Here is an 18,491-nt window from a genome sequence, read left to right on the forward strand (position 1 = left end):
CTCCAGTGTGTGTGTGTGTGTGTGTGTTTGAGTGAGTGAGGAGTCACATGAGTGTGTGATGTCCAATGGAGGCGCCTCCGCTCGCCGCCCGGCGCATAAATCGGACGCGCTCACACACACACACTCAACATGGGTGAGCGGAGACGGTGCAGCAGCTGAACACCGGCTCACACACACACACACACCATCCCTGTCTCCATCTCCGCTCACACGTGTGTGTGCGTGCATGAGTGTGAATGTGTGTATGCATGTATGTATGTATGTGTATGTATATGTGTGTGTGCATATCTGGACTGGTGCGGAGCTGCTGAGGAGCGTCGCGGGTTTTTTCTACACACTCACCACACACACTGAGTCAAATGCTGGAGGCGCAAAGTAAAGGTAAGAACATCATCACCGAGTCAGATTAAACCCAATCAGATCGAAATTGGAACAAAAAAAAAAATACGATTTAAAAATGAAAACAAATATATATCGGTAATATATTTATATAATAAACCTGATTGATGTATTTTACATAATTCTAGTTGTGTACATTATTCTTTATATTTGTATCAATTATCATCTTTGTAATATACTTTCTGCTAAAAACAACAACGAAACAATAGCAAAACACTCTTGTGCCTTTTGGATTCGATGTGACATGATTTCCCAAAGACTATTTTCCCGAAAAAACATGAAATAAAGTTTATGAAAATGCGTGACGACATGCGTGACCCAGAAGTCACGTGATTTTTTTGTTTTACGTTATATTGTATTAAAAGTTATTTTATTTTGTCACCTTTTTTGTAGATTTTATCAAAACATTAAATAACATTTTTTCAATATTGTGTAACAAAATGTATGCTTAGTCCTGCTAAACATAAAAGTGGATAAAATGTTTTATAACCTTTATAAGAGCTTAATTTTTTAAATCTAAATTTTAAAATAAATTCAAGTGCTGAAATGATCAGGATATGTTTAGTGACGTTTAATGTTCATGTTAAAATCTAATATTACGCTCATGTAGTTATAAATTTTTATTAGATAAAAAAAAGCGTCATGAAGTTGTTTTGCGGGACTCGGAAATGTGATTTTAGTCAAAAGTAACAATTCGGTTACTTCAATATAATTATATAGGAAACGGTTAGTTAGCTTGATTATTATTATTATTATTATTATTATTATCTCGTTTATTTAAAAAGAAGAACAACAACTATAATAATAATAATAATAATTATTATTATTATTATTATTATTATTGTTGTTGTTGTTATTTAGCACTTAAACAAGTTTAAGAATTCAATTGTTTTGTTTTGCTAATGTTAGTTCAGGAGTTCAGAATGTTTCCTGGTGTTACTAGTTAAATGATAAAGTTTTTTAAACTACACCCGACAGATTCATTTGCACTTGTCTGGATTTCAAAAAAGTTATGAAGAAATTATAGTTAAGCATCAAAGCGTGGGATATATGGGATATTTATAAAACAAGTTACTGTTCAAAGCAAAACAGAACAAAAACAACCGCTAAATGTGACTTCCCTGTGAAGATAGAAATTGTGCATTTTTCTATTTGGGCTTTTTACTTGTAAAAGATATGTTGTTTGAAAAGTTATTTAAGACATATTTATAATGCTTTAATATGTATTTCATAATGTTAGATTGAAGGAATAATAAAATATAAACAATTGAGATGTTTAATTTTCTTTGGCAAACTGCCCTTATTTACCCGCGTTAAAACGACATTAATGACTTAATTGACGTCAGATCTTTTTAATCCGCAATGACCTTGATCAAATAATGCTAAAAACTCTCTCTCTCTCTCTCTCTCTCTCTCTCTCTCTCTCCCTCTCTGACGTCGAATATCTTAGACGCCCACATAGTTTACCTGAAGATATATAATATAGGAATAATTTTAGCTTAATATCTAAACAGACATTGTACAATTTCAAATTGGGGTACAAATACAAAAAACAATTCAAAAATAATCTTCGATATGAACGTATGTAATGACTGGATGTAATGGATTATTAATCTAATTGCTTGCAAAATCTCTGACGTCAAATACCACATTGCCGCGTGTTTTATGTATGTATATTAACATTTATATTAATATTAAAATATCATAAAGTAAACATGTTGTAAGAGTAGAAATACTACTACTTAAACTCCTCCGGATGAGATATAGACATGCATTATACAGGACGTACAGTGTGTTTGACTCAAAGTCTATTCGATGCAAACACAATGATACCGACTTTCCGATCAAATCGCTCGGGTCCTGTTTCCTCAAATACACTGATTAAATGTATTATTTGGCATTACGTTAGGGCATGTTAGTTGTGTGTGTGTGTGTGTGTGTGTGTGTGTGTTTGTGTGTGTGGTGGGGGTTAAGTGGACGTGCTTGCAAACATCCCTAACACCTGAGCTTTTTATTGAAAGGGTGCACGAGTACCTCGTTAGGTCCTCTTGAACAGACGTGAAAGTGTGTGTGTGTGTCTGTGTGTGGTTCTCACACTGCACATGTCGGTCTGCAACATTTATAGATTTATCCTAAATAAAGGTTTTAAACAAATGGAGGTAATTTTGATTATATATCTCTAATACATCTGAGTTATATATAATTAAGTGTTGACTTGCTCAGTTTTTGGTTTATATACAATGTGACGTCTTTTGCAGCTTTTACAAGTGCAAAAACGGTGGACACGAGAACCTTGTTTATTTCTTGTTTGTGTTTGTTTATTTATTAAACGTATTACTTTATCTAAAAATGCTAGACATTTAGACCAATTAGTATTTACGACTACTAGGAAAATGTAGCCATGTTGTTATTAATGCATTCTGTCGCATTGTATTTTAATATATAATTTTTAATAATCACGTTAAATTATTTAGACGGTTATATAACCAAGTACATAGTAAGTAAATAATAAGGAAAGTAAGTAAAAATATTTCTCGTGTGGATAATAGGTTGTGGGATTATTTATTTATTTATTTATTCATGTATTTATTCATTCATTTAACAGTTATATCTAGTTTTTTTTTTTTGTTCAATTATGTAATAATGATATAAAGACAGGGACCAACAAATAGCGGAGACATAGTGCTCCAGACGTTGTAATTCCCAAATTCTATTATGATATTGTTATAATATAGTTCTTATATTGTTAGGATCGTAAATATTTGCACTCAAATCTCACTGATGTTTTGAACATTTCTCGACGCACATAACCCTAAATAGATGTAAATCTCTCTCTCTCTCTCTCTCTCTCTGTCTCACCATTTATACATTTTACCCATGATTAGCTTCATAGTGCTTACATGTTTACAGCTTTGATTACATTTTTTTTTGTTCTGTAAGAGTCGAGTTGCTGAGCTGTGCAGTGTCCACAGGGTCAGTGATGGAGTTCACCACAGAAGAGGATTTGGAGGAGCTCTGTCCTGTGTGCGGGGACAAAGTGTCCGGGTATCACTACGGCCTGCTCACGTGCGAGAGCTGCAAGGTGCGTCATTAACTCTCCTGTCCATCGGTATCGACTTTCATCAATACGCAGAAAAGCGTCATTGCTCGGATGCGTGCATTTGGGATTACAGATTTCTAGGATAAATTATTCGATTTTTTTTATTTTTAGGGTTTTAGTCACAACTCCCATTACATCTAACAAAGTCGACTGCAAATTCCTTTTTTGTTGAGTATTTCGATTAGTGCAAGAGTTTGTGCATACATGTGATTTGAATGTACGACATAAAATCTAACACAGTGCCTGGTTCTATAGGGCTTTTTTAAGCGCACGGTGCAGAATAATAAGAGATACACCTGTAACCAGAATCAGGACTGCGGCATCGATAAGACGCAGCGCAAGAGATGTCCTTTCTGTCGCTTCCAGAAGTGCCTCAGTGTCGGCATGAGGTTAGAAGGTAAGCAAAAGAAGAAGATTTTTTTTTTTATAGCTGGCATATAATAAAAATTAATGCCGCAGTATAATGCCGAAAAATATAAATCAATAACATCGAAATATATCTAAATAGCTTATTTATTTCTTAAATAACCTACTAACGCGACACTTTTATTTCGTAGCTTTTTTAATTATTGCACCTCGCCAAGTTTTTAAGCATGATATTATTATTATTATAAAAAAATAATAATTTTTTTTGCACATTTGTTTTTATATATTAAACGAAATTTTGATTTGGCGTTTTTTTTTTTTTTACTCTAAATTAGATTTAAAATTAATGCAACTCAATCAGAAATGTGCGGCTGAAAGCTTTTTAACCGGTTGACAGCTTTAAACTTGGCTTTAAAATAAAGAATCGTAGTATTCTTTAATACAACTTATTCCCTGGAATAAAGATTCTTATCAGAAATAAAGATTTTAACTATAGATATTTTAAATATGGATGTATAATAGCTTCGTTTTTCTTATATTATCAATGAAGATATAAGAGGAAGGAATTTAAGCTGTAATTAGAACATGTTTCTATTTGAAAATGGTGTGTGGACACTGACTCTCAGTAAACTGTTGTTTTCAGTGAGTGCGTTTTTTTTGTTTGTTTATTTTTATTCTTTAAAAATCAACAACAACAACAACAACAACAACAACAAACCGTGAAGTTCCATCCAATCGACAGGTTGTCAAAACCGCTTAAGCGTAATTTATGACGTCATAAAGGGGTAACGCGGTGATGATAAATAATAATAATAATAATAATAATAATTCTAGCTAGTGAATTAATTGCACAAATCTTGCCAAACTTTTCTTACATGTAAAATGTATATTTATATTTAATATCCATTTACCAAAAGCACTGTTTATCTAGCCACATATTCAAACTAAAAAAGGGGAGAAAAAGAAAAAGAAAAAAATATATAGAGAATTTTTAATTACTAGTAAAATAAAAATAAAATATCAATTGATTTAAAAAATTGAAAGCAATCATTTTTTATTATAAACATTTTACCAAATTGTTTTGTTTTAGATTATTGTGTGAGCCCCTATCCAAAATTCTCACCTGACGTTTGGCACCTTTATAGTCTTTATCATACTTTTAGAAGATATTTAAGGCCAGTTTATGTGTGTGTGTGTGTGTGTGTGTGTGTGCGTGCCGTTTTTTTTATTCCAAACAAGCAGAAGCCACACCTTATAGTCCATTAAAAGCCAAAAGCCAAGAACAAATAAGTAAACAGAAGGAACCAGGTGTGGCTTCTGCTTGGTTGGAATGGAAGCCTACACCCAGACCCGGCCCTTTTCGGCAGAAGCTTTGACATCTGACTGTACTTTTAATTGGCTTTTAGATAAATTTAGTTTTTTACCTTTCTAGGAAAAAATACACATTAAATGCACATAAGGTATACATTTAAAAGCACACAGGAATGTATAGTACCAAACAGCACAGTTTGGTACCATTTTTCCTGAAAGTTCATGACCTTCTCCTTTCTAAAACTCATAACGCCACCCAAAACAAAACAACCTCTACAGTATGGCTGAATGATTTGATAAAAAAAAAAATTAACATTGCAACTATTTTGACACACATATCCCAACTACAATGTTTAACCATTAAATTAACCATATATTATTCAAACTTATTTATATAGCCCAAACAAATAATGGTGCTAGAAGTAATTGCATGAAAGCAATTTATATTTTTCTGGTCTCATGTGTTTATTAGTTTCTGAAATACCTCTTTCACAACACGGCCACCACAACCTTTGCTAATAAACATGTGACAGCATTGGTGATTTTCTTTTCTCTTCAATGCCTTTTTCATTTGGCATGATGCCTGTTGGTGATTCCTATTAATTATTTATATTAATATTTAAAAGGCACCAAATGAAATTTTTCTGGTCAACAAACCACAAACACTACACTGATGAATGAAACTTTAATTATGAGTCTCTGTGTCTCTGTGATCATGTTCAGTATACCCCAGGCAAAAATCCACATAAATCGCTGTTTGTGCATACATTACCGATAATAAACTGCACAGTTTGTATGAGCAGATAATTGCACAGGTTTATATAGTGATTTTGATTTCTATGTGATTAATTGTGTAGCACTACTCCACAGTAACTATGGCAACCTGGGATAATTTTTATTTTCAGGATTTAATTCTCTTAGATATCAGTTGCCGTAGCCATGGCAACATTGTCTCATTCTTGCATATTTATATCAAGTCACACAATTTAATTTGTAAGAAAAAGAATGGGTTAGGGTTAGAGGCTGGGTTAATGCTTATATCCTTTCTTACAAGTTTATTTACAATACGTGGAATGAAATTCGTATTTAATTCTAGTAAAAAAAATACTGTGAGATCAGACATAAAAAAAAGACTCAACTTTCCTTCCTTGAACCACTTAAAGAAATGAATGCAAATTTCTATGTGTGTATGTGTGTGTGTGTGTGTGTGTGTGTAGTGTGTGTGAATGCTCCATTCCCATGCAGGCTGCCGTGCAGAGAAGCACCTGCTTCCGCAAGCCTGTGTGACACATTCCTAACCCGCTGATAAGCCTTGCACAGTCATATACAGGATTTCGTTTTGGGGTGTTTATAAAAACTGGGGTGGAAAATGTCCATATGAAGAGAAATGCTTGTCTGTGGTTTTGTTATTTTCTCCTTCTTCTTCTTCTTCTTGTTTTTTTTCTTAAGTCAAAACCATGATTGGTATTTCCTGTCCATGCTTTGATTACTCACTACACTCATATTCTCCTTATTAATCCAGGCCATTTCCATGTCAAAATTTAGTCTTAAGTAGATAAACAGATATCAATTTATCTTTTTTTTTTAATCTCTATCTTCCTCCCTGTCTCCTTTTCAGCGGTTCGCGCTGACCGCATGCGAGGAGGGAGGAACAAGTTTGGCCCCATGTACAAACGAGACCGTGCTCTGAAGCAGCAGAAGAGAGCTTTGATTCGTGCAAGCACTTTCAAATTGGAGCACAACCCACCACTAGTGCCCTCCAACCAGGCAGAATATCCATTCCCAGGTTCAGTGCCTGGCTTGCTGGCCCCGCTCGGGCCTCCAGACTATGACTGCCCACCCGCGTGCCCCCCCTCTTTAGGGGTGGCCCTGCACAGCTACGGCTCCTTCCCAGCCCAGTATCAGTACACCACCCCGACCGTGCCCGGTAGATCCATCAAAGCAGAGCACCCAGATCCGTATTCTGGTTCTCCCGACTCGTCTCTCGGGTACTCCTATGCCGAGGGCTGCATTGCCGCCTCACCCCAGACCAGCCCTCTGAACCCAGCCGTGCCATCGCTGGTTCTGGAGCTGCTTAGCTGTGAGCCTGATGAGGAGCAGGTACTGCCCAAGAGTTTTGTGACCACAAATTGCAAAAGTGGCTTGCTAAATATTGTTCTTATTTTTTTATTTTATTACAATTTGGACAAATATTTAACCGCAGGATGTCCTCAAATTATCCTGCTATTTGAAAGCAGGACTACTCTCTAAAAAGTTTTAATGTTAGATGCAATACCAGTATCAGAACTTCGAATGATCGAATATAACAAATACTCATTAAAAACATCAAAAGTACCATAAAGCATGATATTCATACGAACCGACCAAGGTTAATGGGGTTCATTGAAAATGTTGACTAAAAATCATTCACTATTTCAAATCTTTGCATGAGACTGAAAAATCATGACAAAAATTTTCTCCCCAAATCTTCCTGTGTCACGTCTCAGCTTATCTTTTGTTTCTTTCTGATCTCTCAGGTGAGAGCAAAGATATGTGCTTACCTGCAGCAGGAGCAGAGTGGGCGTGGAAAACTGGACAAACCCCGCCCCTCCAACTTGCTCTGCGTGATGGCGGACCAGACGCTGTTCTCTATCGTAGAATGGGCGAGAAGCTGCATCTTCTTCAAGGAGCTAAAGGTATGCTGCTGAAATGTAGGCATCTTAAAATTAGATTTTGCTTGATTAAGTTTGAAAGTATAAAATTGTGTCTTTTAAACATGTTTTATTCTTCTTTATTAATAGTGACGTATTAATAATAAAGACACTTTTTTATCAGTTGCACAAGTTAGTTTCTACAATTGCTTATGCTATAGCAACTATAAACATTTATTTATGCACCAGCCTCTCTCTCTCTCTATTCTAATGAACATGTTGGCGGCATGGTGGTGTATATGGTGGTTTGTACCGTGGCCTCGCGGCTTAAGAGTTGGGGGTTCGAGTCCTGCTCTTGGTCTGCGAGTGTGGAGTTTGCACATGGAGTTTCCTTAAATAGTCCTGAGCCATGTGGGTTGTCCGGTCGGCATTTCCAAGTTGTCTGTAGTAGATTGTCCATTGGCATACACTGTCCATTGTTGCTTGTGTCCTAAGTCAAGTGGGATAGACTCCAGGCTTCCCATGAACTTGTATAGAATAAGTGGTGTAAAAGGAAAGTGAGTAAAAAGTTCTCCTGGAACTGGAGACTCCTTCCATGAATGTTAAAGAAACCCCTTGTTGTAAACATCACTAAGTCTACACATTAAAAAAAAAAAAAAAAAAAAAAGTATTTATGCATAGTGTCCGCCATTTTCAGCAACCCTGACAATGCTTTAACAAGACCGTGTTTGAAATTAAAAGACAGTTGAGTAGCAGCGTTACATAATGTTCAGTGTTGTGGCTTTGCCTTTGTCTTGACTGAGCCGGTTTGTTATGGGCAAAGGGCGATATTATGTCGCCAGGTCCTGAACCGCACCACTGATAATGTTAAAGAACACTGAGACAAGTAGCTAGATTGCTTTCGCCACCACGGAAACCTGATAACTGCAGATTACGGAATTCTAGGTTTATACTGACATAGAAAGTCTTTAAGAGCGTTCCTGATCAATAGTATCATCCTTGGTGATGTTTGTAAACTCAAGCAGCTTTTACAGAGTGAAATGTCACTCTGCCCTTCTATTCAGATTAATATAGAGAGTTGTGTTTGTTATGTTTTAACTAGTAAGATTTAAAATTCTGTGCATAAAATTTCTATCAAAATTTAATTCCATCCAAATTACTATTTTATTCTGCAGAACGAAAATATCCACGTCACACCATACAGAAAAGGTACAATTGTTGGGATAATGCTTTGGGATGAGGGTGTGGTTAGGGGTGGGGTTAGCATTCATATGTGTTCATTCTAATAATTTCTAATAATTTTATTAGAAATTAAATTTTTTACAAAATGGAAACATAACCTTGATCATGAGAAATTTCTCAGACACGCAACCAAAATATCAATATTTTCCATACATTAAGGGGGGCTGGGAATCACTCAGGGAACATGCGATACGATATTATTGATTCGAATTGTATTGCGATTGCGATCAGTATTGTGATTTTATAAATATTCCAAATCAATATCTTCTTTTATATTTTGTTACATTTCTAAACAAACCTGGCAAATTACAGTGCCGCGTTGTGCTGACTGCTAATGTGTGAACAGTTTACAGTGCGCCACCTGTAGTATTACTGAGGAACTGCAACATTCTACCCACTCATATGCAAACATATATCAATTAAAAATAAATTTTTACAACTAAATCTTTTATTTAATTAATTGCTACACAAAGGAATCATGATCCATCGCTTTATCGACTTTTCGCCCATCTCTAATATATACACTTTACAAATCTTCCATGGACACACGTGTTATAAACGGAGAATTTCCCCACATTGTGTAAGATACGTCTTCAGCTTTAGCACAGCTACTGAGTTGCAGCCCAGAACATGGGAGTGTGTTTGCGAAGCACAATAGATTTCTTGTTGCTCTGATAGCTGAAGTTATACATTGTTAAGAATAGACCGATGCCAGCTGATACTCAGACGTTTTGGATCCACGGTCTTAAATGTTGTTAAAGAAATGGAGTCATCTCACAGATAAGCCTGTGTGTTAGGAGACAAAACAGATTTCGCACACATCTGTTATGTCGCGAACGATAAAACAATTAAAAAATAATAATAATAAAAAGAAAAACAACCACGTGATAGTGTATCTCGACCAGCAACGTTTAAATCAATATCACAGATGCAGCCATGACTACAGCTGTGTGTTTGCATGATGGAGCAGGTGAATGCGTTGACCAGGCTTGACTCCAGTATACACACACACACACACACACACACATGGCTTTTTCTCTACTGTTTAATTACATTCCACGCTGCAGATAGCTCAGGAATTCAGCTCTCCCGCTCCTCCAGATCTCGACACGCATTGTTCCAAAGCGCTGAAAGCTTTTCCCGAGGCACCTACAAAAAAGCGCCTGTGTTGATTGAATGTTGGTGTGTTCGTGTGTGTTGAACGAGGATAGAAAAAAGGGAGCGTGTGTGTTCTTCTGTGGGAGGTGTTGCTGAATGTCGGTACCGCAGTGGTGGGCGAGACAGGGAAATGAATTTTAAATTGTTAGCCGAGAATTTCACTAAGCTTCTACTTCTAGCTAGGTTTTCTAGTCGTGTACAAGAGTGTTCACTTTAAGTTACATTACATTAGTTTGTATCTTTTTTTTAAATGATCTCTAAACCAATTATAATAATAATATACAGCATTTGGCAGACTTACTTTTTTTTGGCAGAGCGACTTATATTTAATCAAACTTTACATCTGAGCAGTTAAGGGGTTAAGGGCCTTGTTCAGGGGCCCAACAGTGCTGGTGCTGGGGTTTGAACCTGAGACTTTTCGATCAGTGGTCCAACACCTTAACCGCTGCCTATCTATTTATCTTTTAGATGTAATAATAGTCACAATCTGCAAATGAAATATGATTCTTTTTTATATTATTATTATTATAAACTGTTCATGAACCGTGACATAACATTGACTTTCTTTCATTATGGTGTAACCCAGTGAAATTCGGTTAGCGCTGGAGGCTAAGATGCTAGAAGCACTTGATAAAATTTTGACCAAAACGTTTGAGTTAAATGTGGATTTTCTTGATGGACTTGTCTTGTTGTCATGTCGCTGCGTGTCTGTTTAAAGACTCAAAGCCTAGCTAAATCGATCGCCTCAATCAACAGCTAGCTTATGCTCCGTGTCTGGATTTCCCAGTTGCTTAGCAACAGAGTTCTCAAGGTTTTCACCCAGGAGTGAATTTTGTGTCAGCGTTTGAAAGCATTGTATGTGCACTGCCCCATATGGACGCATCTTCATAATGACCCTTTGAGTGAACTCTAATCTATTAAACACATGTTTATCTCTAACGAGGACTGTAAGCACGGCTCATTTGTTTTGGGTTACATTTACATCATTTAATTTCTATCACTACCTATATCATCTACATAGTTATTTCAAAATATATCAACACTTTCTATAGTAGGAACACATCACTTCTGGTTTGTAATGAGTGCCTATAAATATACTGTATATAATATTTTATAGATTGGTAAATCCTGATAGAATTAAGAGCCTCGATGTGGTTAAGGCAAGATTTCTTTTGGTCTCGCACAGGTCGGAGATCAGATGCAACTTCTGCATAACTGCTGGAGCGAGCTCCTGCTTCTGGATCATGTCTTTCGACAGGTGCATCATGGGAGAGACAATACACTTCTACTCATCACTGGCCAAGAGGTAAGAGTGTCACTCTTCTTAAAACCCTTAAAATGTAAAATGTATATACAGTATATGTGGAAGCCTTGCTGGTGTGGATTCGGGCTTTTTACAGATGTCAGGTAGAAGTTATCATTACTTTTATAACGCGCAAATTTTAGCACTACTGGAATATGGGAATGAAGTCGCAAAAATGTAGAACTCTCAAAATGAGCATATTATTATTAGTAGTAATAGTATTATTAGTATTATTGTTGTTTGGTCATAGACAAAAATGAAAAAATATAGTTGGTTTTAAAATAAAATTCAGTTCATCATAGTGCCTAGGTTGTGTAAATATCGCCATAATGGCTAAAATGCCCTGAGTTGTCGGTAGATTCAGAAAGCTTGTACTAGCTATGACGTGAACGATCCTAGCCTAGCTTGGGTGCTAGGCTTTGAAGGAAACAGCAAAACCGAGAGCTTTAAAGAGTTAAAAAAAAAATTAAGTATCAAAGAAAACACACAAAGAAAATATTATTAAGGGAAAAAACAGCCTTTAAAATTCAACTCACCAATATAATTTTTTAAGGAAGGCTGAAGAAGGTTTAAAGACTTTTTTGCATTTATCAATTAACATTTGAATTTGAATACCGAAAATGCTCTGTAGCTTGTTATTGTTAAATAAAAAAGCCGAGTACTTTGACGGAAAGCTCATCATCTTCCCTCAATAGTTTTTGTGTTTCAGGTTGCTTGTATGTATTCCCTTTACGTTGTGGAAAGGTTTAGATTTTATGGTTAAACAATTAGCTGGTCGTCAGTGATTGAATTCCGTAGGAGATTTTAGGTCATATTGGTAATTGTGTCCTTTCTGCGCATGCTAGCCAGCTGACCAACTTGGGCTAATTCAACAGGATTTCTGGGGGGATTTAAAGGAAGCATAGTCATAGATTAGTGCCGTTTTACTGCTAACACTGCTAACATTTTACTGCTACTGCTGTACACCATGAGTTAACTGTACGCCAAAGATGATTTTAGTTTATAAGGAGGTTCCTTTGCAATATTATTGTAACAGTTAATGGAAAACATTGGGTAATTTGCTGTTGTTTGCAACAGGATAATAAATCTAGCTGGCTGATGCTAACACATTCATAAATGTTAATCTTTGATTCTGCTTAACCACTCCAAATATGCTAACCCGTGATTTCCCAGAATGTCTTTTTACAGTCATACAACAAATTTTTTGCTTTGTGTTTGAAAGAGGGTTTTGCTAATTCCGTCATTGCGGTGTGTGTTGCAGGTTGAGCTCGCGGGCGTCGTGTCTGACTCGGGTCTGACTCTCTCGAGTCTCGTGCAGAGGGGACAGGAACTGGCGCGGCGGCTGCAGCTGCTCCAGGTCGACCGGCGTGAGATGGCCTGTCTCAAGTTTCTCGTCCTCTTCAATCCCAGTAAGTCTTGCACCACAGTTAAAAAAAAAAAAAACAACTGTTATGAAGGCTAACTCTACTGTTTATGTGTGGTTATAACAATTGTCATTGATTGTAGACTTATGTCAATTGTCAGGAACAGTGTATATAGGGTTATGTCAGGTTGTCAGGAACAGTGTATGTAGGGTTATGTAAGGAACATGGTATGAGTGTTTATATCAGTTGTCAGGATCAGTGTATGTATGCTTACTGTATGTCACTTGTCAGTAACAATGTATGCAGTAAGTCATGGTAAACTAACAGGGATGCTGTATGTATGTTTATGTCAGTCGTCAGGAATTGTATAGAGTATGAAGGCTTATGTTAGCAGTCACAAATAGGTATATGTCAATTCTCAGGAATGTGTGTATACATCATACGTACTTACAAATCTATCCAATATTGAGACAAGTGAAATAGAATCGTCTAATTCCACCCTGAGAAATCTACCAGACTTTCCCCTTAATTTATTGCACTCATTAATGTAAATGACATTTTGCATAAACATTCTAAATTGTATTAAAAGCAGAAGGGCAACATAAAGAAATGCTTGAATAGGGAGGGATATTTCATTAAATGATCATTGTTGGACAATGTTGCTTTAGCCCATAGAAAAACATGTCTTTTTTTCCTCCGGGGAAAAAAAAAAAAAAAAAAAAAAATTATTGGCTGCAGGGCACAAAGCATGCAGAGGAAAGAAAAAAAAAAAAAAAAAAGCATGAGTCCAAAAGCATTTTCCATTTCGACTCTGTGTCACATTCAGTCTTTCTCGCTCCATCTGGAAATGGAAACAGGTTTTATTGGGTAATTTGTGTCCTTCAAATCTATTTCAAAGTATTCAACATTTTAATTAGAGGTTGAATGGCTTTTCTGACGAGACCCGGCTAAGCGGCCCATTCAGGCTATTGTTATGTGCAGCGAGCACTCGTTCGCTCTCTCTCGCTCTCTCTCTCACACACACACACACACGCGCACACACACACCCATACACACTCTCTCTCTGTCTCTCTCTCTTTACTTCTCTTATACACAGAGAGAAATAAACATAAATAAATAATGTGAATACAGACGTTGCAAATTCTGTTAGCAGTCAGTTTCAGAATTATTGGCACCCTTTATGAAAATAAGCAGAAACAAACAGAAGTATACAATTTCTACATGCTTTAAGTTTTTTTTTTGTATTCATTTATTATTTCTCATATTGCCTTGAGTAAGTTAGCATAAAAATCTTTCTGGATCAGTCAAGTGTGGTTATTCATGTCTTATACACATACTTCTAAGACTTACGTACATTTTTTTAATATGTCATTACAGTGAAACTTGTATACCTTTGAGCAACTATAGAAAATAGTTTATCAAAAAAAAAGTGTAAACAAGTCAAAATGTATTTAGATTTAGTGAATTGGTGTCATTACAGTACTTTTTTACGATTCTGTATTGCCTCTGTGTTTATCTGTGCAGACGTGAAGCTGCTGGAGAACCAGGCACTAGTGGAGAGCGTGCAGGAGCAGGTGAACAGCTCTCTGCTGGAATACACGCTCACCTCGTACCCTCAGCACGTGGACAGGTTCAGTCAGCTGGTGCTGCGGCTGCCCGAGGTTCGCGCCTTGAGCGCCCAGGCCGAGGAGTACCTGAGTTCCAAGCACCTGAGCGGAGACGTGCCCTGCAACAACCTGCTCATCGAGATGCTGCATGCCAAGAGAGCCACCACCATCTGAACCAGAGGTGTGCGTGCGTGCGTGCGTGTGTGCGTGTGTGTGCGTATGCGTGTGGCATCACCACTGAGCCACGAAAGCTAAAGGACACTGGGAGCTTTTCTATTTCTTAAGTGCTATTACCACCGTATCTGATGTCGTTTGTGCATCGTGTGTGGCTAGTAGGCATGTGCTGATCTTTGGTTGCCATGGAAACTAATTAAGCTTTATGATATTGTAAGGATATTTAAACATTGTTGGCATTTCAGCCGGAGTGAAAAACAGGACTGCTTGCGGATACACGCCTTTAAAACATTCCCTTCAGCGTTTACCTGGCCGAAAATACTGTTATGCTGTTTCCATGGTAACAATGTAACGTATATCATGGTATATCCAATAACCAATTATGGGCACATGCCTAGTGGCAAGATATCATTTTCAGTTTGGACAATGAAATTGATGATCATTATATAGCCACTGTGAGCTCCTATCTTTTTTGGTAGTATTATGGAATATTATATGTTTATTGAACATGTTTCACATCATCAGCGCTTCATTCTGGACTAATATTTCATTTCCATAGATTTTTTTTTTTAAGAGTGATAATGTGATTAAAGAGTTTAAAATATTGCAGCGTGAGAAAAAAAAAAAGGCATACTGGTCGAATCTACGAAGGCTAAATCTTTCTTATGGTCCCTTACAGTATTTTAAAGTAGCTACCAAGCATTTTTTTTTTCCATTCCGAGTTTTTTTTTTAACCAGACGGCACTATGCGGTGAATCGATCCGAGAATAATATTGACACAAAGTGAACAGTTTTCAAAATTCCTGCACTCATTTCCCATTCAAGCTGGAGCCACTAGAGAAAGCGTGTGTTTATGTGGCTCATTTCGCAAAGATCCTGCAGACTTTTATTTTAAAATAGATTGATACATGTAGAAGAGCGAGCAATTCACTCGATTTTAGGTTTTTTTTTTATATCGCAAGTAAGTTTTCTCAAAATTAAATTTCAAATGGCACGTTTATGGTCATAATATTGTTGTTGTTGTTTTTTTTTACATAAAAATTCGAAAAATTGTTTTCTGAGCAATTTTGGAACTTCTAAAAATATGAAGTAGTTTATTAACGATATAATTTTTGTTAAAATACAAACCCTTAATTGTCACTGTTCTCAAATTCACAACAAAGAGTGCTTCTGTTTTCCTTTTTATTTATATTTTACTTTTCTTTGTGTTTTGATAAGTACAATTTGGTTTTGATTTGATGTACTGTACGAAAGCTGGCGTTAAGGGGAAAAATGCTTGTTAGCATTATTATTTGGCTTAATCTTAATTTTTTTAAACTGTTATTTACATGCCACTGAAATCAGTTCAAAATATTGCTTATATGTGTAACTAACGGCAGAGTGTTGAAAAGTCGTATGTGCTTTGACGCTGATTTATTGCAAAACTGATTGTCAGATAAAAAGCTAGGATTTTGAAGATCTTGAAACATGGAATGTTAAAAGTTTATTGATGGTCTCTCACATCAAAGCTTAATGATGGGAACTGCTTTCCTTTAGAGCTACAAGAGAAGCTTAAAAACAAAAGAACCAGCAGGCAGAAATGTTCTTTTTATTTTCCTTATTATGTAACTTTCTAAAAAGAAATGTTCAGTTTTATTTAATCTCTTTTTCGACTCTTGCCTGTTTCATCCTCTTGCTGTGGGCGAGCTTCAGCTCTAACTTTTCCTGGTTGGACAGAACAAACTTTTTACATTTCACATTTTATTTATTGAATAGAAGCTTTTATTCATTGAAGAGCACAGCGGAGCGGTTTTTGGTTCCCATGGTAATTCTGACACCTGAATATTTGCCCCATTCAAGCCTCAATAGGATGAAATATTACAGCAATTTTCCAATGAATACATTTATTCCTTCAGTGAATGCTTTTACCTGGAGTGACTTACAAGTGAGCAATCCAATATGAACAGTATAAATCTTTTTTTGTTTTGTTCGTTTTTAGATTACATTCTTTATATTTAACTGAAGTATATGTACAGTACAAAATGTCAAAATCTGAATAGTTTTAAGAGAGGTAAAAAAAAAAAAGAATTGATAAGTTTATCCTGAGAGTGTTATTACATCATGAAATAAAAGGGCCAATCAGTTTTCAGTATGCAAATGCACTCCAGAGGGGTGAGTAGGATTGGAGGTCATTTGGCTTTGAATTACATCTTTTCTTTTCTTCTTTTTTATTTGTAGGTAAGATTGTATGCACTTTTCATCACCTGATTGATTGTTTATTAATTATATAATAAAAAAGGGCATTTTCTTTATTACAAATTAAAAGATTAGGATTGGTGAAAAAATGTTTGTCTCTGAACTGAGACTGAACTGAAAGTCTCTACTGTATTAGGTGAAGAAAAAAAGGGTTTCTTTTTTTCTCTCTTTTTTTTTTCTCATTGGGAAAAAAATGTGTCATAAATTAGAAGGGGTTAATCAGATTCTCGTATGCAAATACATCCCTGGAGACCAGAGCTTGATGAGGAAGAAGGTCAGATTGGAGACTTTTACATCATATGTATGTTAAAATCTGGATTTTTTTTCTTTTTTAGAAGTTAAGAAGTTTTTTTTTTTTTTTTTCTTCTACTGGCTAATTTCTTGAAATTCCAAATGTAGGATAGCAGGCGATAGAAAGAAAGATTTTTCTTTCTCCAAAAACAGCTTTATAACATGAAGAAAAAAAGAGCAAACTTTAAAGAATATTTTTTAATATAAAAAGAAGAATATACAATAAAAATCCAGCCCTTTGATTCCATCTATGGCTAATCAGCACACACACACACACACCGACTGTATGCAACCATAAATCAACCTGCTGAGAGTGTGTTTCTAAATTGTTTAATTGTGGATCCTTTCTCAACTGGTGTCCATTATTTCATCAACCACCTGCGTATCCTTTTCATTTCTGTTCTCTTTTTAAAATACTGACAAATACTGTGAGTCAGACTGTGTGTGTGTGTGTGTTTAAAGCCCAAATCAGGATCGCAGGAGAAGCACTGCGCCATATGTTTTTTTCCACATTTCACACACACCCATATTCCATCTCTATTCACCTTTACGCAGCTCGAGTATCTTTGTGCACACGCATCCTGATGGGACTTTAATTTAAAAGAAAAAAAAGAAACAAAAAAGCATTTTCACTCGAACATTTGTGTATTTATAGGTTGTAATGTGCTGAAAAACATCCTTTTTACTTTTTTCTTTTTCTTTTATTTGCTTAGTGTGTTTTTTTTTTCTCTCTGGAAGAGTGTAACTGTAAAAAAAGAAAAAAAAAAGAAAAAAGAATTGTGTTCTGTCCTTTCTAGTTACGATCAGCATCAGTATTGTTTAGACGCCGGAGTTATTCATGAATGCTTAGAGGTCAAGCTACGACTCTATGGAGCTGAAGACAGAAATAGTATTTATTTAAATAATGTCAGATACAGAGGTGATAAAATACGGAAATACTTCATTTACGTATAAAAAAAATCTTTTGTGCTTGTCCACATTATCTGACTGCAAAGTGCTTTATTTCTTATCAAAATGTGAAATAAATGAATGAAATTATAACGCGGATGGCAATTCATTTTTTTCCCCTTAAGTGGATGCTGAAAAACAAAACAAAACAAAACAAACCCACCACAGCACTGGAGGAGAAGGGAGGGCCAGACTGTGTGTGTGTGTGTGTGTGTGGCTTTTGAATGCACACGTTCATTCGAGTGCCGTGGAGAAAGGCGCGTCCTCCAGACTGCCTCTAAGAGTCTCTCCAGCGGCGTTCTAAAGAAGCGTGATGGGAAGGTCAGAAAACATTCACACATGTTGCCGTTCTTTTGTGAGCTC

The 18,491-nt window shown here is 36.0% G+C and overlaps 1 protein-coding gene across 2 annotated transcripts; it reads left to right on the forward strand.

Annotated features, from left to right (window-relative positions):
- Positions 1-149: 149 nt before the first annotated feature.
- nr5a1a (nuclear receptor subfamily 5, group A, member 1a) lies at positions 150-18,215 on the forward strand. Of its 2 annotated transcripts, none has more exons than XM_053503831.1 (8): positions 150-381; positions 3,340-3,481; positions 3,755-3,896; positions 6,795-7,276; positions 7,693-7,851; positions 11,393-11,512; positions 12,771-12,918; positions 14,398-18,215. In XM_053503831.1, the coding sequence occupies exons 2-8, from the start codon at positions 3,380-3,382 to the stop codon at positions 14,652-14,654; spliced, it is 1,410 nt and encodes a 469-aa protein (XP_053359806.1). In that variant the 5' UTR covers positions 150-381; positions 3,340-3,379; the 3' UTR covers positions 14,655-18,215. The 2 variants fall into 2 exon arrangements, with proteins under 2 accessions (XP_053359806.1, XP_053359805.1); XM_053503830.1 differs by having other exon boundaries at positions 3,372-3,481.
- The last annotated feature ends 276 nt before the right edge of the window (positions 18,216-18,491 follow it).

This window comes from Clarias gariepinus, chromosome 9 (assembly GCF_024256425.1).
Source record: "Clarias gariepinus isolate MV-2021 ecotype Netherlands chromosome 9, CGAR_prim_01v2, whole genome shotgun sequence".
In the NCBI taxonomy this organism is placed as follows: domain Eukaryota; kingdom Metazoa; phylum Chordata; class Actinopteri; order Siluriformes; family Clariidae; genus Clarias; species Clarias gariepinus.

What these genes read in the sequence shown, in the direction of transcription:
- nr5a1a (XM_053503830.1), top strand. Translation starts at nt 360, where the DNA reads ATGCTGGAGGCGCAAAGTAAAG. An exon ending in GTGAGCCTGATGAGGAGCAG is followed by an intron (nt 7,277 to 7,692) that starts GTACTGCCCAAG and finishes CTGATCTCTCAG; the next exon opens with GTGAGAGCAAAGATATGTGC. An exon ending in TCTTCTTCAAGGAGCTAAAG is followed by an intron (nt 7,852 to 11,392) that starts GTATGCTGCTGA and finishes GGTCTCGCACAG; the next exon opens with GTCGGAGATCAGATGCAACT.